Below are 27,983 nucleotides of genomic sequence, written 5' to 3'. Positions count from 1 at the left end.
TGTAGTCGTTAACAAATGCTAGGGGCTTCGAAGTCGATTTAATCGTGACGTTTTCAATCGAGGCAATGGAATATTTCTTTATTTACAAGAAAACTGGGCATGTTATGATTTTAGTATACCGATACCCCTAGATACGAATGTACGAACGATATTTGTGTATTGAATTCCACTATACATGTATTGTATTATTGGCAAAACACTCTCTTTCTCACGAGCGCAGCGCAGAGAGAAAACCATATGATACGCTTGCCTCTCTCAATTACACACAAACGTATTTGCTTTTATCATACACATACAGCGCGCATAGGCCGTACAGCATACAACTTTTGTCTATTATCAAACACACCATGTGACCAACACTTTGTTTCGTAAATAATAAAAATAAAGAAGTAAGAAATAAGATGTTGGTAGGCGATCGTATGAGGAAGAATCTTCAGTTTTCATTTCGACCAAGTTGATAAATTTTTCGGTTGCAAGATAGTAGAATGTTATCAATTTTGTAAAATGGGCCTTTTGATTTACGGTTTTAATCTATATACCTTACATTCTATCGTATGCTTGTTTACTCAAATCAATCGGCCATACACATCTTTATCGCCATTTCATTCACTGACTTGACTGCAACGTCCATAAAAAAAAATCCAAACTTCTAGAATGGAAACAGCCACAAATGATTTGTTGACTTTTCATTCGCACTTGGCAAACAAAATGCGCATCATTATCACGAGATACCGAGATAAATAGATAGAGAGAGAAATTTGGTGGATTTGTGTGTAGCAATTAGCACAAACAGCCATTTGGCAAATTGAAATTCGAAAGTTGTAAAAATCACAATTAAATTCAGAAATTCACAACATTATGCTAGTTACGCTGTTTTACGAATGGCGTTTCCTTGCGAAAAATCAAATCAATCCATCAATTTATATTGAACGATGGAAAGTAGTGAAGAATTTTTTGGCGAAGATAAAATTCAGTTGAAAATGGAAAATCAGCCAGAATCAACAACAAAAAAAATTAATATATATAAACGGTGCGGTATTCAAACACATGCGCATATCAGCCATTTCAAAGTGACGAGAATGGAAAAAAAGTAATATTCTGAACATGTGATCTAACAATATTTTTATATGTATTGCTCAGTTTTTATTTCGCTCATTCATTGTTGTTATAATCGAAATTTATTATACCGGCCTCCTTTGCATCTCTTTTCCTCTAATGTGCCAAGCCCTTCTCATTTTCTCTCTAATCTATCATTCAATTCTATTTTATTTTATTTTATTTTTTGGTGTTCTCTCTTGAGCGCGCATTTGAATGGAGACCGCTGTCTTTCTACATTTTATAATTCTCTCTCACTCAGTACTCTCACATCGTCATGTACATAGAGCCTATCCAAGTCGATCGCTCTTTTGGCTCTCTCACTCGTTCTCCGTCATGCTCGCTCGCTTGTTCGTTGGCGCTTGTTCTGTATGTTGATTGTGTACGCACAAACTATTCATTTACGTATCATCTTAGTTCTCGTTTAGTTGTCTTGCCGGTCGCACGAATACAGAGCGTTATATAATCGACATACAGGCAAATTAGCAGAAAAGAGAGAAATATTTCACACAAGAAAAGTATGATCGGGTATAGCTCTAATTAAAAATTAAAATACAATCAAAATAGAGAGAAAAAGAGGAAATAAATCTATTCTCGCATATTTAACAAATTCTCGCATCAACATTAACAGAAAAATCAAATCGGCTAAAACCGCTTGTGAGTGTTTCATGTGTGTATGTCTTGCCGTGAGTTTCTTTAAAAAAAAATCTTTTTTTTTTGTTTTTGCTTTTTAACTCGTTGAATTTTCATCTTCCCCCCGTGATATGATTCACATTAATTACTTAGAAGTTACAAAAAGAAAACACACATCCTCAAAAAGACAATACACATAACGGCACGCGCTTTAAACAAGACATTTACATAAGCACTTTAAAACTCAAACCGTTCCGTTGCATAGAATTTCTTTTTGAATGGCAGATTTTTCTTTCAATTTCTTTATTTTTTTTATTCAATTTGTAACGACATTTCTGTGCCTTGACAACGAACCATTGTTAATGGTGTTAATGTGTGTGTGCATGGAAAAGGATTCACGACTAGAGTTTGTTATCATTTAAATGTAAAAATTGAAAAAAATTTGAAAAAAAAAATTGGTTTTTGAGATGCTCCCAACATAAATAGCGGATACATATTCATAAAGAGGTATATACAAGTTTTTTCCCTATTCTTCTTCTCCTTCCTCATCGTCATCATCGGCTAAAACTGATAAAAGGCGTGCATAGTTCCATCAGTGATTTGAATTAGTGAAAGTAAATGACAAGTTAGCTTTCGTTATCATTTTTGGAAAAATGTGCAAAAAAATGGCTCTCTAATCGCAAAAAGAAAGAGTTCAAAACTGTATTTGTTTTTTTTTCCTTTAAAAAAAAAGAGAGCACGGATTTTGACCGATAAGTTGTATATTCGATGTGTTTAAAGAAATAATATGCGTTTGAACGGTGAAATTTATGTAATCACCACGAACAAATAATGAATGTGGTCGTTTTTCATTGATAATTTTCGAACTAGTCTCTCTGGTTCCTTGTGGAATATTTCATCCACAAATGGACAATATTTTTCACATTATAAATGAAAAAAAAATTGAAAATTCTCAGAATAAAATTGTGTGTCGTTTCCAGTTTAATAGCGCTCAAGCGCAGAACAAATCAAAATTTAAGGAAATTATTGTGAGTTTTCACGTTTTTCTTTTCTATAGCTGTTGTTATTTCAGTTCGATTGAAATGCACACGAAATTCCAAAAATAGTTTTATCCAACCATCGGAAGCAAAGATAAGGAATGTGTATATCACATAAATGTAAAGGACAAAAACAACGGGCGAATAAGTGTGACATAGTGAGAGAGAAATAATACGGCGTAGAGAGTGAGAAAGATAGAGAGAGAGAGTTGCACGATGAGTGTGAAAAGGATAACAGAATGTAAGTTGTGTGCAATAAGGCTTGTGGATATTCGAATTTTTTTGTTCTGCCAAAGAAATTGTATTGTTATGTAAGCCACGCGGATACTTTTCAATGCTCAGTCGGGCGCGATACACCTCGCAAAAAACATGCCAATCGTTCTCTCTTTCGCTATTCACATGCCGCTCGCTCACAGCCGAGATATTGGCTGTGTAAATGCCACAAATAAAAACATTGCATCGAATGAAAAACGAAGAACAAAAAAAAGAGAATTAGTCTTACATTTACATAATCGCTCGAATCCCGAAATTCTCCTTCATTTTTCATTGTGGGCACAACGTGTGGCAAACACATGCAAACGATGCACAGCTGATGTGGTTCAATTCGAAATTCGATTCTGCTCACTGTGCTGTTTCACCCGGTTTCTCCAATATCCATGTATTCTGATTAATGCCAAGTCATATCACAGTTGCTATTCTGGGTGAGCGGGAGAGAAAGGAAGAGAGAGAGAGAGAGAGAGAGAGAGAGAGAGAGAGAGAGAGATAGGAGAGGTAGAAAGAGGAGAAAGTTGAAGCAAAGACTGACATACCGGAATTTGGGAACGAAAACAGCGATAATGACAGGGAAAAACAAGTAAAAATAACATTTTCTTGAAAATACTATGCCGGGTCTAGATTGAAATTAGTGTGAAAGTCACGAAGAGAGAGAAAAGGGCATGAAATAGAGAAAGCAAAACTGAAGCGCAATGGAAAAAGTTCATTCGAAAATATCACATGTTAAAATAATGGTATAATTTTTCCTAATTTTCTTTCGCTTCCTTATACATCAACACATTGTTTGACGACGACGCCGACAACGATGACGGTTGGTCTAAAACAAAAATTACCAATGTAATCGATTTGGTTGCTTGAAAGCTGACGAAAAACTGTCTACATTTCCAAAACGTGTTTGATGTGATTAAAAACTCATTCGTATTTGTTTTTTGCCTGCTTCGACGTTTGTCATTCGACTCCTTGAGGCGACAGAAAAACACACACATAAACCAAAAACGAAAATTCATCAATGCCCATAAATTTGAAATAAAACGTCTTCGTTCAACTATAATTAGATCTATTTGTCTCAAAAAGATAAAGTATTGAGCAAAGAACATTTGAAGAAAAACCGAAACAAAAACCCCAATGATTTTTTTATATATATACATATACATAACGCGAAACAAGCAAGATGTCTTTCTCTATAGTTTGCCAAAAGTATGAGAAATAGAAAAAGAATGCGTTATTCAGTTGAAGAGCTCAAAATCCAAAAGAACTCAGCTCTACAATTTGAAGATGATGTCTGTTCAAAAAAATAAATAAAAAAATAAAAAAGAAAAATAGAAGAAACATCAACATCTACAATATTCACAGCGTTTCCCAAAAATAAATTATCGAAGTAAAATTGAGAGGCCCGTGTGTGCAATATATCAACCGTTTTTTAATGCATATAACAACAAATGACATGACTTTTAACAAGTAAATGACTTACTCTTGCTGTATTGAAAGTGTTCAATAGACGACGACGACAACAACGAACATACGAATTATCTGTATATTACTATACATATGCATGTGACAGTGTATCGTGACGAAGTGAGAAAGAATAGGAGATTGATTCGTACCAAGCAACCAACAAACCAACAAAACTAATTCGATACAATAGAAGTACACGAAATCCGAATTGACTTTAAACAAAAGAGAGAAAAAAGCACACAGAGAATTGTAAAAAAAAACTGCAACAACAACGAAAAAAATAAAAAATAAAATTAAGATGTTGACCCAAGAAGCAATTCAAGCGTGGAAAATTACCAGATAACTTCCTGTTAAAGCGAATGGGTTGAAAATGCGGACGCGTACGAGCCCGCTTACAAGTAATCGTGTGAGAGAATTGTATGGGGTCCGGTGATATCGTGTTGCAATTTTTTTTCTTTTCAATATAACAAAAAAAAAACGCAAAACGAAGAGAATGCGATGTGTCTGATACAATGTAAGCAGCTACTGCTGTTGTGAATGCATTGAGCTTCGAGTATGTGTTTAGGTGTACCCACCCACAAGATATACACCGGCCGCTTACTCTCTTTCTCTCTCCCATCCTCCCATCGGGTCGATATATCATGTATATATGAGCTGAATTTTCCATTTCCTGCACCAACGTGGTGTCGTTATTTCAAATGCAGCAAAACGAAAATTTTGCTTCTTCAGTTTTTGACTTATGTATTTGTGAGTTTGTGTGAGAGAGATACAGAGAGTGTGTTACAAGCAACCTTTAACACATTTATAAAACAATTACTCGAAAGCTGCAATAATATTTAATCGATTAATTAAAATCAGCAAATTGAAGTGCATAATGACTTTTACACTTTGAACCATCTACGCTATTTCCATCCGCTGTCATCGCACAGTTTCAATAATCAAAAATAGAGCCGCAAACAAACAATAACTGCTTCGAATTAGAACGCGTTGATTTTGACTTTGATTAAAATCGTGATTGTCTGTTGTTTTGCCAAACGTATTAAATATCGTTTGTTAAGTCACATGAATGACAGCAAAAAAACAAATTCCGCTCGAAATGTTCCGAGATTTTTTTTGTTTGTTTGTTTGTTTCGATTGCATTCATACAAAATACAGACAACGATCGCAACAAATAACACACAAAATAGCAACATTTGTTGTGCGTTTTATAAACGCGATGAAATTTTACTAAATGACCAAATTACAGTTCAAATACTTTCACGCAACCGGGCAACGCTCGATGACAACGACAATCAGACATTATATTGAGACACTTTCAGCCAATTGAATCAGCTCAGGCAACTAATGTCAGGCGCTGAAATGGGGCAACAACAATAAAGGTGATTTTATAGCTATAAAAACAATTCAATTGTTACAATCACTATTGTTTTCATTCAGCACCTTAGCTGCCGGAAAATATCTAAACAAAATATGTGACGAAAATTGAAAGCAGTATGCACAAACAACAAATACAAATTCACTCACAATTCTTCGAATGGATTGTTTCTCGTTTTGTTTTTAAAATGTAGGAAATTCAAATTCTTTTCAGTAATTTCATTCACCGACAATATTATTTTTGTTGCGATGGCAATGTTTGCCATTTTTACTTGATTCATGTTGATATTTCGTTCATTTTTCATTCGCTTGCTGTTTTTGGTTTTGCTTGTTCGGTGTTTTCATGAAAAATAATCCAAATCAAATTTTGCTTTCGTTTGGTTGGGATGAGTTTAAAAGTGTAGTATCGCTTATGCAACACATCCAGAAAGAATGGCGAACACATAGCAAGCACACACAAAAAATCGAAGACAAACGATACGGTCGCAAAACAGAGTGTCAATTACGAAATATGGATGAAATAGAAAGAGAAATGGATATTTATGGTGTATGTGTGTGTGTATGTCTCTCTGTACAATCAAAGCAATAAAAAAAAACCTGTACAGAACTATTGTGAATAACTGTGTGAATACTCATAGTCATAATTTGTGTGCGCTTTTGAAGATAGAGATCCGACACAGTAAAATATAAGTCAGACAATGCAAATTTTAACTTACGTTGTGCATGCACAAAACACATTTATTCCATTCGAGAAGTAGTGGCAGCATCATTGCAAAATGTCATTTTCGATTGCTGAACACTTTTTGAAATGTGCGTTTCGGTACGGTCACTTGAAATATGCGTTATGTGTTTGCAATATTGCCGTAGAATGAGATAGGCTGTGTGTGTGTTTTTTTTAAATTAAATGAAAAACGTCTCTTTTGAACATCATAAAATTTTAAAAGCAAATTGCCCATTTCAAATGTTTGAGAAATATCGTTATTTTTCCTTCGCATTATTCAATTGTATTTTAATAACATGATATGGTCGAGCCCACGTCTTTTTATTTTGTTTATTGATGGACAAAAGCGACATTTGAATGCGAAGCACTTTATTTAGCATCAAATAAATCATAAAGAACAACAAACGCTTTCCACGCTCAATACCTTTTTTTGTTTCAAAATCTTGGGTGGCACATCGGTGGGAAACGGTCAGTTGGTATGCAATCTTAACAATATCATCGTCGTATTCGCCAATGCATTTTAAAATTATTTCGATCTATTCATTTTGATTGCAGCGAGTCTCTTTACCGCTCTCTCCCTCGCGCGCTCTCTCTCGTTAGTTTGACATTTGATGAACACGAATAGTTGTTGTTATGTTTGAAAATGCGTGCATGTATATTGTGTATCCGTTAGTGTCTGTGTTGAAAAAGGACGGGTTGATAAGCAAACGTAAGCGGTCGTATTATCCGCTCTTTTTAACTTCTTTGGTTGAGCGTTAAAAACGCTTTGATATTAAATATAAGACTTGAAACCAAAATAAAATTCGGTTGTGTGAATGGTTGATTACGAACAAAATTCTGAAATGTGGTGTAACAGTGTGGCTGACATACAGTGCGAACGTTAGATCGACAGAGAGAAATAGAGTTGCCAACAATACGACTACTCCGGAATATTCAGTTTATTTACGAAGGACGATTTATGTGTGCAAACTCTTATTCATGTTACAAAACAAATATAATGAGCTGTAATAACGACGACTACAGTAGTATATAGCAAACGATGTGTCCGAACGAGAGGAGAAAAGAGTAGCATATGATTCGGAAGGCAATTTTTATTTGGAATGTTATTATTTGGTTTTTTGTCAGTTTACCGGCACCGCACTGTCGCACCGTCGTATACAAAATGCAAATCGATTTCACATCGTTAAACAATTTGCAAACTGTGCAAAGTGAGCAGTAGAGAAGCGAATCAAATAGATAGGACACAATCGATATAAAGATAGATTCGTATTAATTCGTGTGATAGGATTTTAAACGAGGCTCACTTTGGGAATGTGATTGCAACAAATTTGTGCTTTATGTCGATTGATTTGTAATAGTTATTTTCTTTTTGTTTTCTTATTTTTTGCAGGTGAACGCGATTGATTTTAATGCAGCACAATTTTTATTCTGATTCACACCTGACCTATACCAGATTTGTAACATTTGAACTTCCAATGTCAGAAAAATAATGTGCGTGTGATATATAAAATATTTTTAATTTGTATAAAAACAAAAAAAAAACCCGTGAAAAACAGACAAAACGAAATTTACAATGCTACCGCTACCTCTTCGATGAACACGATAAATTTTCTCTCTCGGTATAGTTTGCCATTGAATAGGCGCTTAAGAAAGAAAACGTCGCAGTGTAAATTTTAACTACGTCAAAGTGATTATTATCAGAGAAAAAGTTGAGCGAGAAAAAAACACTAAAGCGATTCAAATTTTGAAGCTCAAAATTTTCGTTTTATTTTTTTCTCATTTCTATTCTTTCATTTGTGCGTGCGCGAATACTGATAAGAAAACGTGTGTTCATCCCATCTCAAAAATCATCTCATTGTTTCAACAGTTTGTGATAAAAAAAAATAATAATAATAAATAATACGAAAAACGAGAAGAGAGAAACAGTTTTTTAGATTTTAAAGAAGAAATTAAACATATTTTATAACGATCAATCAAACGAAATTCAATTCAATCAGACACATAAATTCTCTCACTATCGTTCACCACATGGGAAAAGGAACCAAGAAAAAGACTGTGTGGCGTACATTTTCATTTGAAAATGACTATACCAATGGCACAGATGTTGGCAATACCAACGGACTCACTGCACATCATTACCAAGAAGACGGTAAGCGTGTTTTTCGATTTTTTTTGCGTATGATGAAATTTCATCCAATTGTTGTGAAATTCATCAAAACATACATATATAACTGATGTTGTAGTTGTGAATGTGTGAGATTGTGTTAAATTTGATGGTGAAGAGTGTGCTTTTTTACTTGGTTCTAAAAAAATTCCATCTGTGTTTGTATTTTACCTTTTTACTTCATTCATCTCTATGAAACGCAAGCAAACCGTAATTTTGTATTACTTTCTGAATGCATGTCATCGACTGGAAGAAAAAATGGTGAACAAATTGGCCGGAAATTTTCATTTTCCAAACCAAACACAGTTTCCTCTATTTTTTTCGTGTTCACACACAACCTGATCATTCGACCATATCACTCTTATTCGTACTATTCTTACTTTCATTATTTTACAGGGTCTGTTCTGTATTTCACTTTTCTCTTTTACCGTGGGCAACGATTATCTAGTTTCTTAAATTTATTGTATTAACATTGTGGCGTCAAGTGACTAGTAATTTGTGCAAATAAAGCACGCAAGTGTAGTCAACGGAAATTAATGTGTCAACGCGATTATTTTATTATTATTATTATTTCTCGTTCATAAAATGTGGAACGGTTTGATGTGTACCGCTCACAGATTATCATATGCAACCCATCATCTTTTTTAATAAACGCTTGAGGCATTTCGCGCAATTTTATTTATTCAGATCAGAGTTTATAAGAGGCAGGAATCTCTAAAAAAACAAACAAATAAAATAGTATTTTTAAAAATGAACGATCTGAATCTTGTTTAAATTGGCGGATCTGTTAATTATCGGCGAATAAAACAAAATCATATTTAATTAGACTTTTTTCAATTTGGTGATTATTAACGAGTACACCAATTTTTTTTTTTATTACTTTCATGAATTTTATTTCAAAATTACATCCGTACAAAATTCGCTTGAAATCAAGAAAAACCCCCAAACAATTACACATTAAGTAAATACAATCAAATCAGAATCCGAACAATAAAAGTGTAATAAAAACAAAACAATATGCAATATAAGTTGGTGATGTGTAAATGTACTGCTGCATGCCATAAAATCAACCATAAATTCGGTGTGCAATTGCATTTAATGTGGTTGTACGTTACATCAAAGAGACAACAACAACAAAAAACGACAGATTGATCAGATCAGCCACCAATAGACATACGAAAAAAAGAAGACATTTGAACTAGACTTGAAAGACTACAAATAAACCATAAAAAAGGGTTTCTATGTTTAAATAGACATTTCAAATGCATCTTATCAATTGTGCTTGTTTTTTGTGTGTGCATATGTGTCTCGATTTCATTTTCAACGGGAAGATACCGAAACAGAGTATATTTTGAGATTCACTTTTTTATTTTCTCTCTCTCTCTCTCTCTATCTCTGTTAAAAAGCCCAACCATGCATTATTCCATTTCAATAAACAGCACACACGAAGAAAAAGGAGCAAACAGAGAGAAAACATTCAGTTTGTGATCGTATTTCATTGAAGCGCATTCAGTTTGGGTTGTCGTCTTCTTTTCCTGTTGCATTTGAATTTATATGATGTGATACTTGTGTTTTGTCTTGTCAAACAGATCGTTGCATTCAAGTTGATAAAGTCAGTGTGGAACGTGTTGAAGTGTGTTGTGTTATTTCAAAATCGATCTTGTTCAAATAGTCATTTCTTTAATATCAATGAATTACGATTATTATGTGAATTTAGGCTCGGATAACATCAATGACGATGTGTCCAATCGGACCGTAATCAGTAATGGAAAGTATGTGGCCAGTTGGCGAGCCCAACAACATCGGTACAATAATGATGAAGCCATCGATGAAAATGATGTGGCCAACACAAAATTTCAACATTTAAATGGCACTCCAAATGGTTGTATGGAGAATGGTTATCGAAGTGAATTTTATAAGCATACACGAATGACCGATAAGTATCCAGTGCGGTCGAATTGTCTACGAAGAGTGAACACACATTTCCAAGAAAATGATGATGGAAATAAAATCGATTTTCATGATATTCATGAGAATCAAACGATGAAACCAAATCAATTTCGGTAAGAATAAGTGAAAATATAACTTGAAGGGTATTTACAATTATAATGTCTCCCTTTTTTTTGTGCTGTTTGTTTATTTCTTTTTATCTCGCCATCATTTGGACTACAGATCGAATCGTTTGATGAAAGTACCATTTTCGCGACACAAGAAATGGGATAATCGAAGCGGCAACTATAATTCAAATGGCATTTTAAACAATTATAGTCGTGGCAACTTTCGTAAAACGTTTCATTCGGACCGAGAAACAACTGATGAAAATAATCATACAGATGAGCATTTTAACGAAAATGGTTTAGTGAAAAATGTACGCAATGCTGATGATAGTGATAAATGTCAAGATAAAGCAAACGGTTGCAATTCGACGCAACAACAACGATCAGATCAACATTGCAGTCGACAACTAAATAAGTTCAATGAAGGTTGATAGATTTTCTCGATGTTCTTTTTACTATATATATAAATATATTGTGTGTGTGCTATTTCGGTTGTCGCACTTGGCGAAAATACGATCTGTCTCGATCGGTTTTGCAAATTACAAATAACAAATATTTTCTCACGTCAATGCGTTTTATTGCATGTTAGTTATTTTTGGGGTAAATATAATGTGTGCATTGATAGGAGATCGCAATAGTTCTCTACACCTTTGTGTCGTTTCTGTCGAACGAAATTCATGCACACACATGATATATATACGACTAATTTGATTTTCATTCGACGTTCACATTCACTGTTCTGTTTTTTTTTGTTCTCTCTTTATTTCTATTCTTCGATTTTCGGTGTCGGTTCAAATGCATTTTTTGCGGTGCTGTGCATACATGTGACTCATTAAAAATAGCCGAATATACTCGAATATCGACACCGCGCTCGGAAGTCTTATTTAAAAAAGGTTATTTAATGCGTGACAAAAAGTATGCTGGCCCAATGAGTGCGACAGCCACATCGTCAAATGATTCGGGCTCGGTGAGTGTTGTATCAAACGATGAAACGGCATCGTACTACAGTATTCAATCAATGAGCCCCGACAATTCAACCTATCACAACGGCAACAACTCCAGCGACAGCAACTCGGCCACATATCCAAATGATGGTTTTGAACACGACCTATCACTCATGTATTCGTCCGGATTCTACGACAATAATGGCTATTTTTATCGTATGTATCAAACGACCAGCAACCACAAAGCATTCGTTTTATTTTACTCTTTCTCTCAACAGCCTATATTCCAAATAATTTTGATCAATTTATTGGTCAAACTATTCTAATGCCTTATGAAAGTGCTTCAACTACAGAGGATCTTGACGCCTATGATGCTGATTGTAAGAGTCGTATTTCATCCATATTTATTTATTTATTATTTATTGATGACAATATTTTTCAAGTGCTTTTTTCTGCTTGCTGTTGAACTATCCCGTTTTAAGATGAATCTGATTTGTATTTCATTTCAGCGTTCCCCGTTGAACCAATGTCACCCATCACAAACGATACAAAATCCATCGATGGCGATCACGTTAAGAAATGCAATTCAATTAATTCCGAAGATGTAAGTTTCATAGCCGATCGTTTTAATTCTGATTAAACTAAACAAAAATGTCATTCGTTCGAATAGATGTCGAACAGTTCACTGAGCGAAAATGTCAGCATTAACAATGATTCAGACACACCACAACATCCATTAACACCACCACCATCTCCGCGATCACCAAATGAAGAACTTATTTCCCGCTCTGAAGCACCTGAAAATGAAGCGACATCAAAACATGATGTGGAAATGTCAACATCAGAGGAAAATATCACTGAAAATGAAATCGAACAACAAACCGATACTCAAATCAAATTACAAGACGATGAAAAGGTATTTCAATATATATTTCTTATTTTTATTTAAAAAAAAAAAAACAACTTTATGAGGGAATTGATTGGCTGAAAGTACATACTCCGAAGGAGGAGAATTAATTTTAGTGCAGCTCTTCGAATAGAACACTTTTACGTTCTTTTTTTGGTTGTTCGCGTTTCAACGATTCAATCTATTTTAATGCAGATTAAAGAAACGTTGCCTAATGAAAAAGATGAAAAAGATGAAAAAGACGAAAAAGATGAAGAATTGCCTGAAAAAGACGGTGATGCGGTTGTTTCTGATAATTATTCGATGCCGTATTACTCGCCGTTCATCTATGTTCCACCGATGCCATTTGTTCCAGGTAACTACGATAAGACTTTTTCTATGAACTGTGAAGATGTGTGTAAACTTGTATTGGAACTTGATGATGGTCTCAACCAGTGCCAAATGTTCCTTCTCTGTTTACATATATATTTATTACGATTTTTTATGTGTTTTTTATTGCAAATTTTATTGTAGAAGTTCGAATGCCTGGTACAAGATACGGAAAAACCCGAAATTATTTTGGCCGACCAAAGAGGAATAATCGCTATTCACGTTTTTACAACAACAAAGTTTATATACCAACTAACTGGAGTGTGAGTCCTCAATGTTTTGTTTTAAATCGTTGATTCGTTTGTTATTTTTACATTTATTTTCAAGTGCAACTTGTAATGAATCTATTGATCGATTCTATTTACAGGAGGCACCTGACGAACTGGCACAGATTAATGTGACCGATGAAGAGGTCGTTGAACCAAATGGTGATGAAAAAGCTGTCGAAACTACTGCACCCACTCCGACTATAGAACAATGTGATGTAAGCTATCAAATGAATTCATGACCGGGTTTTTTTTTCTCTCTCTCTCTCTCTCTCATTTATATTTCAATACTCGAGTGTTATTTTGTCCTTTGATGTTAACGTTGATCTCAACAAATATAAAAGCCATGCGTTTAAATTGATTTATTCTGTTTTTTTTTCTGTTCCATTCCACAGAAAATCTTACAAAATAGCAAATTGAACTTAAATGTTTCCGAATTTATACCGCAAAATAAGCGAATTATATTTGTGCCACATCCGTTCAGAGCATCACCACCACCGGTTCCAGTTTATTTTGTACCGATTCCATCCACCGAAAGCACATTGAATGTAAACGTTCCTGAATTCCTACCGAAAAACTATAAGCCATTGAATGCACAAATTGATGCGACCGATAATAATGGCGAACAAAAGCCAACATCAATGGAAAACAATGCCACAGAAATGACGACGATAAAAACGAACGAATCCATTGAAAATCAGAACGAAACGACGAATCAGAATAATAACAATAATAATAATAATCATACAAACGGCTTAAGTAACAACAAAAAATGTATGCAAACAATCGCATCGGATAATCAACAACATAAACAGAATGATGATGTTCACGATGCGAAAAACAAAGATAATAAACAAAGCGCCGCTGCACCGATTCAACAAAATGAAGTTACTGTAACCATGAGTGATTTACTTAAAAACAATATAAGCGATAATCTTAATTTGACCGCATGTAGTTTTAACAATGAAAATAGTCATACAAATTTAAAGGCTGATTTAGGCAATAAGAATGTCACAAATAATATCGTTAAGAACAAAATTTATAAAAATGATAACCATTGTAATGATAGCGGTAGTAGTAAGTGGTCGAAACTAACTAATAGCAATAGAAATGCTAAAATAAAACATGCATATCCCAAGACAAAAGAGACTACAACACCATGTGCAAAACCACGCGATCAACCAAATGTTGCCGAGAAACATGGTAAAGTCGATGAAAAATCTGCCATTGAAAAACCGTCTACTGGATTGACTTATGCTCAAATGATGGTTCCTACGAAATCAATTGCACCGAATGATGTTAAAAATTCGGCTAAACCATCGGAAATTAAAACAACCGAAGAAAGTTCAAAGGCACACAACTCACCGGTAAAAGGAAAACATTTACAAAATACATCAAACAGCCATGGTCGCCGAAATTATTCGATGAAAAAGAAAGCGACAAAATCAATTCAAATTGAACGCATCGAAAAACCGATCGAATCGATTGAATGGTTTACAATTGGTGCAAAAGGTAAAAAGCATGCTTGCGATAGTCAAATTGTAGAAATTGCATTTGAAAATGGAACAAAAGAGGAAAAAGCCTCCAAAATTGCCGAAGAATTACAGCTTGACATTAATAAGGATAGTGATTTAGCACTGGATATTATGGATTCATTGACAGTTACCAAAGAGAAATCACAAGATGCCATTGGAAAAATGTCAAAGAAAAAACGCACCACAACCAATTCCAACAAAACAAAGAAAAAAATCGCAAAAGACAAAATGAACAAAGAACAAAAACGTAAACGTTGCGACACATTTGATATCACTGAACCGAATTTCGTAACTTCGAAAAGCGAACAAAAACCAACCGAAGGTGGTGAAGATGAAGAATGTGCGCAAAATAATGAAACAATTGAATCGGAAACGAATAAAAGTACAGAAAACGAAAACGAACAGACATCTGTATTTGATCCAAACGTATTTTCCATATCGTGCTTGCAAATGGAACCCATGCGAGGAGCATCGGTTGGAAAATCAAACAATGCATTGCGTTTATCAACTGGAAAATCACCGAGAAATTTAATCAATCAGTTTGATATTTACCAATCGAATTATGACACAATTGAAAATAAACAACTTAAAGAGGATGAAGAAATGGTGATAAACATATTGCAACAACTTAATAAATCATTCGATGGCACATTGCGAAAAGACGACACAACCGTGATGGACATTATTGAAGAGATAGCACAGACCGAGTCGCACATTCATTTGGCAAACGATCTAGAGAATGATGAACGAGAAAATAGTGTGGAACGTTTTGCCATCAATGCAAAACCACATCAAAATGTTTACGCATCGAATCATTTTTTAGAGCTTTCTTTTGGCGATAGGAACGACAACAGTGACCGTGTCGTTATTTCTACAGACCTATCGTCAAGCGATCAATCCCATGTAGAAGATGATAAAGACGTATGCGATGAACACATTGACACTTATCCGGTTATCGCTACAGACATTAAGGAATATGGAACGCAACTCGAAACGGATTTGGAAGCAAACGGAAACAATGGAGATTTGGAATGTAAAGACAAATCGGCAGCTAACATAAATATTGAAAATGTGGCTGAAAAAAAATCAACTGCCATTCAATCTGGCGAAAATGAATTGCAAACAAATGAAACTGAAGAACTTGATCATTTGAATAAAATTGAAGTTGTGATCGATAGTGAACAAAAATTCACGATCGAATCAAATTTAAACGATCAACCCGAACAAATATTTGATGTTGAGACTGAAGTTGAGACCAAACAAAAGTCTGAACATTTATTCGAAGATACTCAAATTGAAATTCAAAACAATTTGAACAGCAGTCTATGCGAACTGATCGAGTCATGCGATGAAGTTGAGCATCAGCAGACGATTAAAGTTGAATTGAAACATGTATCGGACGAACAGAATATCAATGATATGAAATTTCAAGTTGAAAAAGAATCCATTCATGAATTTCAACAAAATTCAGAGGAACAAGCATTCGAAAAAGCAAAGAATTGTAAGACGTCAACAGTCGAAAATACGGACGTTTCAAAGCAACTAAAGGCTGAAGAATTGAACAATGATCCATCAATAAAAACTGAATCAATTGAAATAGTTGACCAAGAACAGTCCAGTTCAATTGGTGTCCAACTAAATGAAAAAGACAAATCAAATTGCGAACAAATAACAAAACCAATGGTACACATTGAAATTCATCCAGTTTCAGATGATAAAGAAATTGAACAAAAAGTCAATGGATTGCTTGACGCATCCGATCCAGAGCCAATATCCCTCGAAACCGAAGCAAGTTCATTTGAAATCGATACAGCATCAACGGTTTCATGTAATCAATCAATTATTTCAAATGCAAGCAGCAATAATCGACCATGGCTACGAATCGTTGACACCCAATTGTTGCAACAACAGAAAAAACTCCAACAAACATTTCCAATTACAACTGCCGTTTCGATGTGGTTGAATCAAGCGCAAAAAGAGAAAACACCGGAGCCAATATTTCGTGTGCCTGATTATCGGTTTTTCTCAGCCACCGCAAAGTACAAGAAACAAGACAGCCAAACGAGTCGCAGCAACAGCAGTATTGATTTGACAGAAGATACTGCCAGTATAACTAGTGATAAATTCCACATGAATGACGATGAAGAGGAGGATATTATGAATTTTTGGGAATCACCAACATTGCAAACGCCGCAATCACCCACACCACCTCCAATATCATATAACAGTGTTTATGGCTCTAGCATCAATTATGCAAATTTAATATCAAATAAAAATGAGCTTCTTTGCAATAATATAATGGATTTTGATGCATCGAATGGCAAAGACAGCAAAAATGGCTTCAATCAAAATATGGCCGATAGTGCAGCTAAATTATCGTCGGCAGGCATCGATGAAAAATGCCACCGACCACCGCCTGAAGTATGTTGCACCATAATGTAGCATTAAATGAATTTCATTTCTTTTTTTTTAAATGAAGACATAATTCTTGAAAAGCCTCTCTCGTCATCTACCCTCTTCCCCTCACATTCATCGTGCGCGTCCCCAATTAGTCGTAGTTGATCAGCTATAAACATTTGCATGGAATACACACACACACAAACAAACACGGAATTGATCGGTAAAATCGAATCGAGGTGAAAATGCAAATTGAAAAAAGATCATTTGTTAACGGATTGTTTTAGTTGATCCACACACAACAAAAAATAATTATTAGATGTTAAGTGCTGTGCAACAATAAGGAATTATATAGCTATTTGCTAGGAATTTTTGCAAATTATTCCATTTTCTTTTTCAAACACATACATAATTTTCTTTCGTTTTTTTAAAACCCCCCAATTGACTTGTTTTTTGTTTGGAAATATAACAGGAAAATTATATGGGATGTAATTTACCAAAGCATATGAAATATAAAATTGAAAAAAATAAAAAAAAACGAGATGAAATGAAAAGCATTAAACATACAAACACACATATTACCAATACCTATACCAATTTGTTATGCACTTTTTTGCAAAATCGAAAAAAAAACTTATTTTTTATTGTTGAAGATTATGAACTAATATTTCAAAATTATCTAAATAAACGTACAAAAACAAATTATTCTCTTTTGCTGAATAAATAAATGAATAATTGTTTTTATTTGACATTTTTTTAGCTCTATTTGAGCTCATTTTTTGTTATTTTTGTAGTTTCATTTGTGAACATCATCTGCTTGGACGGTAAGTTAAACAGCTTGAATTTATCCAGGATTTTGTAAACGCACATGAAATACTTGTACTTATTGAATTATTCAACCTGAGCACAATAAAGTCATTTTATACTTCAGTATTTCGATTTTATTTTAAATTATGTTCGTTTTCATTTTTCTCTCATCAGGTTCAGATTTTTAATAATTTGATCAATTGCTTGGAACATAATCATAAAGATTTTAATCTTGAAAAATGTTCAAACCTTTTTATAATTTTTTTTCAATAGTTTGATCTTTGATGGCATTATATTCAAATGTCTCGTAAAATTCATCCACCTAATTGAAAATATCGAAAATGAAATAATATTTCTTGTGGGTTTTGTAAAATTATTTATTTCATACATTCGTGATGTGAATTTAATGCTTTATTTTGGTTTGATCTTTGAATTATCAAAGATAAGTACTAAAAAATGGTCTAACCATTTGAAATTGAATCAAGTACATTTTAAAATATTATTTCTATTTAATAAAAAAATGTATCATTAAAAATTAAGTGCAACTTAAAGAAAATGACGATTAGAAACGATAAATATATATGTATTTATAAGCAATGGAATATCCAACATTAAAACGACGGAATCATTTATGATTTTCAACTACTATCACAATCGAAAACCTAAGATCAAGTATACACAAAGCTTTAATGACAACAAATATGCTTGTTTTTGCTTGCGTGATTAAATGAAATATTGCAATTATTTAATTTAAAAAAAAAGAAAACAAACTCATACTACATGGCAGGCGATTTTAAAATAAAATAACGAAATGGTCTCTTTCTAATGAGCGCCGAGCATGTTTTGATATTGTTCCCATCGCATCAACTGGTGGTGGTAGGCCGCCGCAAAGTGATTGCGCTGATTGTTTATAAAAGACATTTGCTCCAATATTTTGATGAGCGTAAATTACAGACTCGTCACCTCTGTACAAAGAAAAATAAAGACCACCAATGTAATGAATGCAAGTACAGAGCACAAATGATAACAGAATTAAACTTACCTCACGATAATACTATGTAGTTTTGGATTTGACTGTAAATCATGACGAACATACTCAATCGAGCTAAGATCACTATTTGACCATGGACCACCGCGTGACAGAGTGTCCCATTCTTGATCGACACAAAAGAAACTATAGCCACCATCCGTTTTGTCGCCGTTCATATTAACATTGAGGATTTGATTCAGATTTGTTTCCAATCGTGGTAATTTCGATACACAGACGTCAAACTGAAGTAAAAAAAAATTATGAAACCAAATCGATTTTAAAAATTGTGAAAACATACCATGGCTTGAATGTGTTCATGTTTCTGTCCAAAATTCTCCTTCATCACAAGCAGCATCGTCATATTGTTTTGGCCACAAATGAAAAGTTCCACTTTTTTCAATTCACCATCATCTGAGCATTCGGTTGAGCTTTTATTTTCCAATGTGCTTCGAATTTGATCGGTTTCGTCACCTTTCACCGACGATCGTCGACGGAATAATTTAACACTGTCCAAGGGTGTGGCCAACTCCATGCCAGGCGTTGTGTCCCAGCTGGAAAATGAATTCGAACGATCATCGTTCATGGCCAAAATGGATAGTTTCGTTATTAATGGTGTCAATTGAATGCCCGTTAATTTTCGCCGTTCTTCTGGCTTATCGAATATATTCTTTGTGTTGGACGCCTCTGGCGGTGGTACATTGTTTATATTATGTTTCGGATCGCCATTGTTGGTCAGTGATTTTAGCGGTAATGATAAGGATTTTCGATTGATATTGTTGGTCGGTGGTACCTGTGATTTTTCAAGCGATTTAATCGCTTTTTCCACTTTTAATTCATTGTCCGCCAATTTTAAATCGTTTCGAATCGTCTGCGGTTGGTCATCGAATGAATTAAAATTGATGGCATTTAAATTTTTATTGTTGTTATCGTTTTCAGTTTGTTGGTTCACAATTTCATCGAATAGAAAACGCGATATCGGTTTGCCATAGCTATTAAATACTGGATATGTTGGATCGGTTATAGTTCGATATCGATTATTCGGTACAATATCATCAATTGCATCAGCATCATAATCAATACTTAAATCATCTTGAACGCCATGATCATTTGATGATTTTCCATATGAATAGACTTTGCCATCGGCAATGTAGTCACATTCATGCATAAAATTTGTAAAACCGGTGCTGATTGGTCGCAACGATAAATGTTTGGAAAATTTTCGAAATGCTTCGGTGATGTCAACCAATGAATTACGAGCTACTTGCTGACCAAATGGATTTGGTGCTGTATTATTCAAAAAGCGATCCGATACTTCGAAAAATTTTCGCTCCGACATCTCTTGATTCGTATTTTTATTTTCTTTCGGTGTAATTGGTTTGTTATTTATTATCGATTGTGGTTCATTGATGATAATCGATCTTGAACTATTATTATTTGGAATGGCATTCTTTTCGTTGAACGGATTACTGCAAATTGGCAATATATTACCATGTAATACTTTATTTTCAGTCATTGGTGTCGAACACACACTGGTTCGCCCAATAAACTGTGGAAAACTGTCCTGTTCGTCGAATGTTATTGAACTGCTAAAACCACTCTCTGGAATATCTTTGGATGTGATATTTTTGAAACGCAATGGCAAATGATTTGGACGAACTGTTGCCGGTTGCGGTGTAAATTTCAATTGATTTTCATTGTTTTTCAATTCATTATTCGATCGATCGGTGTCGGTTTTTTCGCTTGACGTCGTCGCCACCGCCGTTGATGTACCTTCCGAATGCTCTGAATGCTCCTCGGGAATATTTGTAAATACAATTGATTTATCACGTTTCATGATTTTCTTCTTAAATTGAATCGGTGGATATGCATTGACACCATTCACAACATGGGCTGTTGTTCCATTCTCTTGATTGGCACACTGTGTCTGAATTCGTTCCGAATTTAGCACTAATTCATCATATTCACTTTGTGGAATGTAAATTGTTATCAATTGACAGCCGATGGGTACATGAAATTTTACTGGCAACGATTCGGCGGTGCATTTTATCCGATGCGGATCGGTTAATATAAGATTTTTTACCAATTTTGAGTACAATTGTGTTGCAATTATTCTGAAATGTGAACAAAAAAGCGTTGAATTAGAAGAAAAAAAAATATTCGTGTTTTGAAATCAAGATTAAAAATATGTCTTACTTATTGTGATATAAAATCGAACCACCTAATACGCCAGCCGTTCGCTGACAACTTTGTAATGTATGCATCGCTTCCAAAAATATATTACTTGCACTCTGAAATATCATGAAATTGTTGAAATTTATGCAAAAAAAAAATCATGAGAAAAACAATCGTACCTTTGGCAACTTTGATATCGGCATATTTTGAAAAATATTTCCATTGTACTGTAAAATAGGTAGATAAGTTTCGAAGATGTGATACAATTTTTCCGAAATATTCTTGTATTGACCGGATGCTGAAAATTGGTCGTAAATTGTTTGAATATCACAATGAAATAGCCGAACTAGAGAGCTCAGCAATTCGGCACGATGCTCCAACAGTGACTGGCTTATATTTCGATCCGTTCCAACAGCCTGGTTTAAAAAAAAAAGAAGAAATAGTTGAAAATTCAAAGTTATTTCTTAAGAATTGAAATTTTTAAGCAAGAAAATACTCCAAGAATACTTCGCAAAAAAGCGATTCATTCTCATGAAAATCATTTTTTTTTTTTTATTTCGAATTTTCAAATCAACATTTTTAACTCACCAAAACAAATCGTCCAAACTCTTTGAGAACAAATTTGCCATTTTGTAGTGAGATGACATTGGCTTTACCTAAGGGGAGAATCACAAAAGAAGAGAATAAAATTTAAAATAATCGATAAGTAATCGAAAAATAATCGTAAAACAATCAATAATAATTAATAAAAATTAATTGGCTTTACCAAATGTTTCGCGCAAAAAATGAACGGTGCCCATAAGTTGGCCACACAATGAAAACTTTTGTGTATCAGACACCCAAGTCGGATGGAAATATAAAACTGCATCAGCTGGATCGTCTTCTTCTTTTTGACAACACTCGGTGTCATAGACGAACACGATCATCATTTCCCTATAAATAAAACCGTAACAAATGAAAAACACACCGAATGCGTTAGATCTACAAACTGAACTATGTGCAAAAGCCATAACAAAAACAAACTTACTTGGCCATGGTGATATCGCTGTTTCCGAACGTTTGTAATTGTCGCCTATCAAAAACAATTTAAGATTCATTCAATTAGTGTGTTTAATTGATGATTCGTTCATTTCATGTAATCGTGATTTGGTGAACAACAAATTGAAGAAAACATTGCACTTCAACAGTGTGTTTATCCGTTGTGAATTTTTCCTTGCCCGAATCAAAAGTGAACCATTAAATAATTGCGCTAAAAATGATAACCCCTCACGACTTACAATTATAGTTTTGGACTGTTTTTGCCGTATTCTGACACTGTTTATAGGTGAATTCTATGCTGTGTCTAAGGCGATTCGATTACTTTGTGATATTGTACACATTCGGAACGATTTATAGAATAATTTACAACTATGTGTTTATGATATGTGATCGAAAATTTTGATTATTCGTTTGTTGTCATGTTTTTGACCGGAGAGAAAATCGAATAAAATGCGAAAGCGAAGAAGAGAAATTACGCACAACAATGTATACTTAAGTGGTTGTTGTTGTTTTTTGCAAACAATGAATGGTTGAAATATTTGAGTGGAAAATATTCTTTCTGGTATTGAAACGAAATTTATTGAGATGGTATTTTATACACACCTTTACTTTTTAAAGTCACTACACTCTAAATCGTTTGCTCGTTTTTTTCTGTCTTTCTCTATTGACGAACTAGATAACAAATACACTGATAAAATTTGTTATAAATGTTTCCTGTTGGTTTCGATATAAATGTGCATGCAACGCGCATGTTCAAAATTCAAAAACATTCTCATCCATCGTGTAACATTTGAAGAAATATTGACATCGTCATCTGTGTGGAACGTTGTTGTTTTTTTTTATTGTTTATTATGCATCCAAAAATGCATAGTGATTGGTTTTCTTGTTCATTCACACGACAACGATCTGTTGCAGCTCAAATACAAAGATGAACATTGATTGAGATCATTTTGCGGTTTCACTCAACTCATTTGATATCGCATTGATAAGATTTCGCTATGCAATTATAAAATCAACGTATAAAAAAACACTATTATTTAGATTTAGATTAGAATAACATAAATCTTTGTGTACATGTGTGAAATGTCATTTTTTGAAGTTTATACATACACGCACACAACCAAACGGAATATGTCACTTGGATGTGTTTTGTGTGTGTATGTGTGCGTACGTGTGAATTGACAACACAAATAAAACTTACCATGTGTTGGTAGTGTTGACAGCACATGCGTGATTTGACTGATACAAATCTTCATGCTTGCCTATGTTAAAATATGAGCAGTACGGTGTAAAAATCATTGAAATTCGTTTCTCTGTCGTTTCAATCACGGGTGACACAAGTTTTCGTCTCTTTTACTCTGCGCTCGGGGTGAAATGAAAAAACACGTTTAAATCGGCCTGAATCAGTTACAGGGAATCCAAAATAGTCGGTAACAAAATACAACACCATTCAATCGTACTTTTCATTCAGGTTTCTCGATCGGACCAGTTTGAGTGTGTGTTTTGTTGGTAAGTTATTGAAACATATATATTACCTAAGAATCAGTTAACACTGAAACTTGGTTTCAAATTTCACAATTTGATCACACGATTTTTGTAACACCGCACTCACATTCACTCCAAACAACTTTAGCATTCAACTAAATTGAATCAGTTTTTTAAAACAATGAAAATAGTGCCAATCGAAGAAGAATGTTACCAAAATCAGCTCTTGAACTCAAGAGTTCTTTATATCATTTTGTCTACACACTTCACGTTAATGGAAAATTTCAAACAGAAAACTGTTCAAATTAAATAAACAATCACAATTCCATTTAATTATCGATGAGAAAAAAAACCCAACCACTCTGTTTCAACAACAACAAAAATTGGCCGCGGCAGATCTGGTGATTGAATGTTTTCCTTTCGAAATTGAGTGTAAATGTAATCGATTGAGGGATACTCTATGAAGAAAATAAAAAAGTAAAACGCGCAAAAAACTTGTGCAATTCATAGAAAATAACGGTTGACGCGTGCGAGAGATGTGGTATGGATGTGTGTACATATGACGCGATAAACAAAATTACGATTTAGCGCCACAATGATCGGTGACTGAATTTTATCAGTGATGTAAATTTAGAACGAAATTCCATCGCATTACTGTTCTGTATATTTCCAATTTATTCTAATCAATTTTCATTTACTATTTTTGTTGCAAACATATAGATGACAAATTCCAACTCAGTTAATCGGGAAAAGTAAGCAAATTTAAACGACAACATCAACAATTAAGAATTGCGTGTGTGGCTGGCCACGATAATAGCAATAATGAATAGCATAGGAGAGAATTGTAATGAACTGAAGCAAGACTATGATGCATGCTTCAATGCATGGTTTGCTGAAAAATTCTTGCACGGTGATACAAACGATTCGGCATGTGCGCCGCTGTTCAAAGTCTATCAACAATGCGTTAAGGTTTGTTTGTTTTCGTCCATTCCATTTTGTGTCGTTTTTATTACTCATCAAAATGATTTCGTGTTGAATTTTATCAGGCGGCGATGCAAGACCAAAAAATCGACTTGAAAGAAATTGAAACAAATCACTTAGGCACCGAACGGGAATGTCAAACACCCGAGAAAAAAGATGAAAAATCAAAAGCGTCCCCTTCAAAGAGTTGATCGAATTCAACGAATTCAGTTGTTTAATCTATATTATTATTTTGTTCGACATATTGTATTTAGCAACCAAATAAATGTAAAATACACTGCCAATTTACTCGGAAGTAATGTAGTTATTTACTTCAGTAAAGTGTATCGATGTATAAACGAGTTGGATTTAAAAAAAATATTTCTCATCCCTCAGGGAGCCGCAGACAAACAGATTCATGAAAATACACAGAAATATGGTAGTTTGCTGTACTAAAGCTACCACGTTCACAAGGTCGATCGAGTATTCTGGTCATGTTTTTTTCTTCTTCTAAAGGAAACCTAAAGAGATGCAAACTGAGCAATTTAAATCAAAATCGTAAAAATTTCACGAAAATAAATAAAACAACGACAATCATGGTTTTTGGATAAAATTTATTGCTAAATTATAAATCAATGGTATCTGAATAAATGCAGATTTTTGTATGTTTTGCTGTGCAACAACTTAAAAACAAATGCTATTGGTTATCTCGCCGATATTATTGGTGCGTTCATTTTGATTCAAAGAATTTTTTTGTATCTTGTAATAAATTGATGAATAGTGTTTGTTCGTATTGTGTGGCCAATTCACTGATTTTGTTGACGAATTCATCGTTGATACCTTTTTCGCCGAGTAAATTCATGAGCAAATCATAGAAATACCCATCAAGCATATCACCGGCACAAGCGTACACCTTTTCGCTGTGTTCACCTCTGAAAATGGTCAATTCTTCGATACCGTACACATCATCTGGTGGTAAAAAACAACAATTAGTGAATTCTCATTTGAGTTTGGAAAATTCGAATTTTTTCAAGTTCAACATTTTTGAAGATTTCAAAATCATAAATCTTTATTTCCACCGCAAGAAATAATTGAAAATAATTCGACGAAAACATGACGACAAAAGAATTAAATTGCGAAAGAAATAAAAAAACTCACCGTATTCGCCTTCTTGTACTTGTCCACCCAAGAATGTGCAGGACAATGACAAGGTGGTGCCATTTTTCACGATATCAACTTCAAAGTTTGGTTTGCTAAGTAATTTTGGTTGTTCTTGTTGAGCTTGTTGTTGGTTGTCGAAATCCATATTTTCATTTTCATCGGCGTCAACTGAATGGTTTACATTGAATTTAACGATGACTCTAAAATAGATAATCATATCAATAAAATAATTTTATCCATGAATTTAGGTGCTAAATTTTGAAAAGAACTTACTTTTCGTCTGGTAATGATTTTGTGAGTTCAACTTCGGCCACATCAAATTTGATTCGGAATCCGTTCAAATCCGATGGCAAATGTCCTGCCAATGTGGATTTTTCCGATTCAATTTCGTCTTTTAAGAATTCAATCAAAGCCTTTTCACCTGCATTCAATGACAAAATTCAATTTGAAATACCAGTATCGAAAAAGGACACAAATCAAGATATATGAGGTTATGTAATGTACGTCAAAAACACAATAATTGGCTGAATTTCGACGAAAACCACAAAATTCAATAAATATTTGAAGAGATAAATAAACACTTACCGTCGGTTGATGCAAATCGTTTACCGCATCCGCACTGGCAACCAGCAAAACCCGTGCATTTTTTGTTGGAAATCAGACTTGGTTTGGACATGTGCCATAGAGATCGGGCTCCAAGACTGCGAATTCCGACAGTTTGTTGAATTGGCGATGCAAGTGATTTGAATGCACCGATTCGAACGATATTTCGCAACATGATTTGTTATTTGGTTTTTATTTTCAATTAAAATGTTACAATGTCAAAAACAAAATGTAAACGCAATTTTAATAATTTCAAACACACAGTGTTAGCGATAGAATCGAATCGTTCGGCTTTTTTCAGTTTGTAACAACGAATAATATGATGAAATATATTCTCACGCGGTCGCAGTGACATGCGACTACATGACAGTTATAATGGATACGTTCAATGTACTTTCGTCATTGGCATTAACCGCACTATGAATGTACATTCGTGGAATTGGAATGATTTCGAGAGTTTTTTTTGTTGTTTTTAAATAATGTTCTGTTTTATTATTTATTTACGAGTAAATATGTTTGTTCTTCAAATTCTTTTAACAATATCGAAAAGTCCTAAGAATGAAGGAGTGTTTGATTAGATTTAAAATGTTCATATTTATTCCAAAAGTTTTTTCAATTCTCCGGTTTGATTCAATTTTTTCACATCAGTTCCGCCGCCAATGAAATTGCCGTTGACAAAGACGCGAGGCACCTGTGTGTTATTCACAAAAACAATTTAAATCAAAAGGTTTTCATTTGATATTAAATTTATAGATTATTACCGTTGTGGCTCCAGTAATTTCACCCAATGCAGCTTGAACGTCTCCGCCATCGTCACGTTTGTCCAATTCAATTGCGGTGAATTCTTGTTGTAACTTTTGGAATTGCTATAGTTTACATTTCGAATACATGTTTAATTAATAAGAAAAAAATTAAGTTTAAAAATAAAACAGTTTCGCTTAAATTTCATCACATTGACTCATCGATTTTGTTGAGACGTTGTCAAAACGAAATAATCTCAATGAGTCATCACAAATGAAAATACAATTTTCGTACAAAAATGTTCCTTCTTACCTCCTTTGCCATGGTACAGTATGGGCAGTAGCTTTTTGAGAAAATAACAACTTTATTGCTAGCAATAGTTTCGCTCACAAACTTAGATGCCATTGCAATATTTGTTGGATTCGGACGTGCTGTATTAAGTATATTTCCCATTAAATTTTAAAATTACACTTTTTAAATTTGTAAATTAACAACTTAAATGCAAATTAACATGCGTTTTAAAAAGCAAATGAATTATTTAAAATTTACAAAATGAATCAGTCGAATCGAATCAGAATCTGTCTTTACCTTTTTGATACTAAAATTGAATGAATTGTCAATGTCACCGTCTCTGTTTGACTCACAACACGAATATGATGAAATGAATGGAGCAGAGCATGTCACTCGCTACATACAACACATACACTATGGAATTCGAATGAGTTTAATGGTCGGTGTGAAATCGTTTTGTGTGCTATT

General features: G+C 34.0%; 5 protein-coding genes across 13 annotated transcripts; 2 read left to right on the top strand and 3 right to left on the bottom strand.

The window, feature by feature from the left end:
* The first annotated feature begins 1,485 nt into the window (after positions 1–1,485).
* On the top strand, positions 1,486–17,915 carry LOC116340258 (probable WRKY transcription factor protein 1). Of its 5 annotated transcripts, none has more exons than XM_031766660.1 (12): positions 1,486–1,613; positions 7,979–8,737; positions 10,470–10,815; positions 10,925–11,235; positions 11,652–11,969; positions 12,032–12,133; positions 12,263–12,357; positions 12,424–12,669; positions 12,856–13,015; positions 13,174–13,292; positions 13,397–13,513; positions 13,691–17,915. In XM_031766660.1, the coding sequence occupies exons 2-12, from the start codon at positions 8,617–8,619 to the stop codon at positions 17,270–17,272; spliced, it is 5,517 nt and encodes a 1,838-aa protein (XP_031622520.1). In that variant the 5' UTR covers positions 1,486–1,613; positions 7,979–8,616; the 3' UTR covers positions 17,273–17,915. The 5 variants fall into 5 exon arrangements, with proteins under 5 accessions (XP_031622520.1, XP_031622535.1, XP_031622527.1 ...); XM_031766675.1 differs by having other exon boundaries at positions 1,524–1,752; XM_031766667.1 differs by having other exon boundaries at positions 1,524–1,781.
* Positions 17,916–18,539: 624 nt separating this feature from the next.
* On the bottom strand, positions 18,540–23,894 carry LOC116350121. Of its 4 annotated transcripts, none has more exons than XM_031781858.1 (9): positions 23,476–23,894; positions 22,264–22,308; positions 22,003–22,169; positions 21,825–21,892; positions 21,416–21,652; positions 21,258–21,352; positions 19,363–21,175; positions 19,077–19,306; positions 18,540–18,999 (listed from the first exon to the last, which is right to left on the bottom strand). In XM_031781858.1, exons 1-9 carry the CDS (start codon positions 23,571–23,573, stop codon positions 18,828–18,830), a joined length of 2,925 nt encoding a protein of 974 aa, XP_031637718.1. In that variant the 5' UTR covers positions 23,574–23,894; the 3' UTR covers positions 18,540–18,827. The 4 variants fall into 4 exon arrangements, with proteins under 4 accessions (XP_031637718.1, XP_031637732.1, XP_031637738.1 ...); XM_031781872.1 differs by lacking the exon at positions 23,476–23,894 and adding an exon at positions 22,878–23,317 and having other exon boundaries at positions 18,544–18,999; XM_031781878.1 differs by lacking the exon at positions 23,476–23,894 and adding an exon at positions 22,514–22,864 and having other exon boundaries at positions 18,544–18,999; positions 22,264–22,448.
* Positions 23,511–25,078, top strand: LOC116350185 (TP53-regulated inhibitor of apoptosis 1-like). The gene is made up of 3 exons (XM_031781928.1): positions 23,511–23,783; positions 24,480–24,728; positions 24,806–25,078. Exons 2-3 carry the CDS (start codon positions 24,582–24,584, stop codon positions 24,929–24,931), a joined length of 273 nt encoding a protein of 90 aa, XP_031637788.1. The 5' UTR covers positions 23,511–23,783; positions 24,480–24,581; the 3' UTR covers positions 24,932–25,078.
* A 237-nt stretch (positions 25,079–25,315) lies between these two features.
* Positions 25,316–26,808, bottom strand: LOC116350162 (complement component 1 Q subcomponent-binding protein, mitochondrial). The gene is made up of 4 exons (XM_031781900.1): positions 26,466–26,808; positions 26,154–26,301; positions 25,878–26,080; positions 25,316–25,688 (listed from the first exon to the last, which is right to left on the bottom strand). Exons 1-4 carry the CDS (start codon positions 26,656–26,658, stop codon positions 25,450–25,452), a joined length of 783 nt encoding a protein of 260 aa, XP_031637760.1. The 5' UTR covers positions 26,659–26,808; the 3' UTR covers positions 25,316–25,449.
* Positions 26,809–27,050: 242 nt separating this feature from the next.
* LOC116350170 (glutaredoxin-C4) lies at positions 27,051–27,948 on the bottom strand. 2 transcript variants are annotated; one of them, XM_031781914.1, is made up of 4 exons: positions 27,813–27,948; positions 27,537–27,655; positions 27,245–27,349; positions 27,051–27,174 (listed from the first exon to the last, which is right to left on the bottom strand). In XM_031781914.1, the coding sequence occupies exons 2-4, from the start codon at positions 27,627–27,629 to the stop codon at positions 27,079–27,081; spliced, it is 294 nt and encodes a 97-aa protein (XP_031637774.1). In that variant the 5' UTR covers positions 27,630–27,655; positions 27,813–27,948; the 3' UTR covers positions 27,051–27,078. The 2 variants fall into 2 exon arrangements, with proteins under 2 accessions (XP_031637774.1, XP_031637768.1); XM_031781908.1 differs by lacking the exon at positions 27,813–27,948 and having other exon boundaries at positions 27,537–27,792.
* Between the last annotated feature and the right edge of the window lie 35 nt (positions 27,949–27,983).

This window comes from Contarinia nasturtii, unplaced genomic scaffold (genome assembly GCF_009176525.2).
Source record: "Contarinia nasturtii isolate CC-2019 unplaced genomic scaffold, AAFC_CNas_1.1 Cnas_scaffold_129, whole genome shotgun sequence".
Classification (NCBI taxonomy): Eukaryota; Metazoa; Arthropoda; class Insecta; order Diptera; family Cecidomyiidae; genus Contarinia; species Contarinia nasturtii.
The sequence above is the reverse complement of the archived record's forward strand: the minus strand, read 5'-3'. Positions and strand labels throughout refer to the sequence as shown.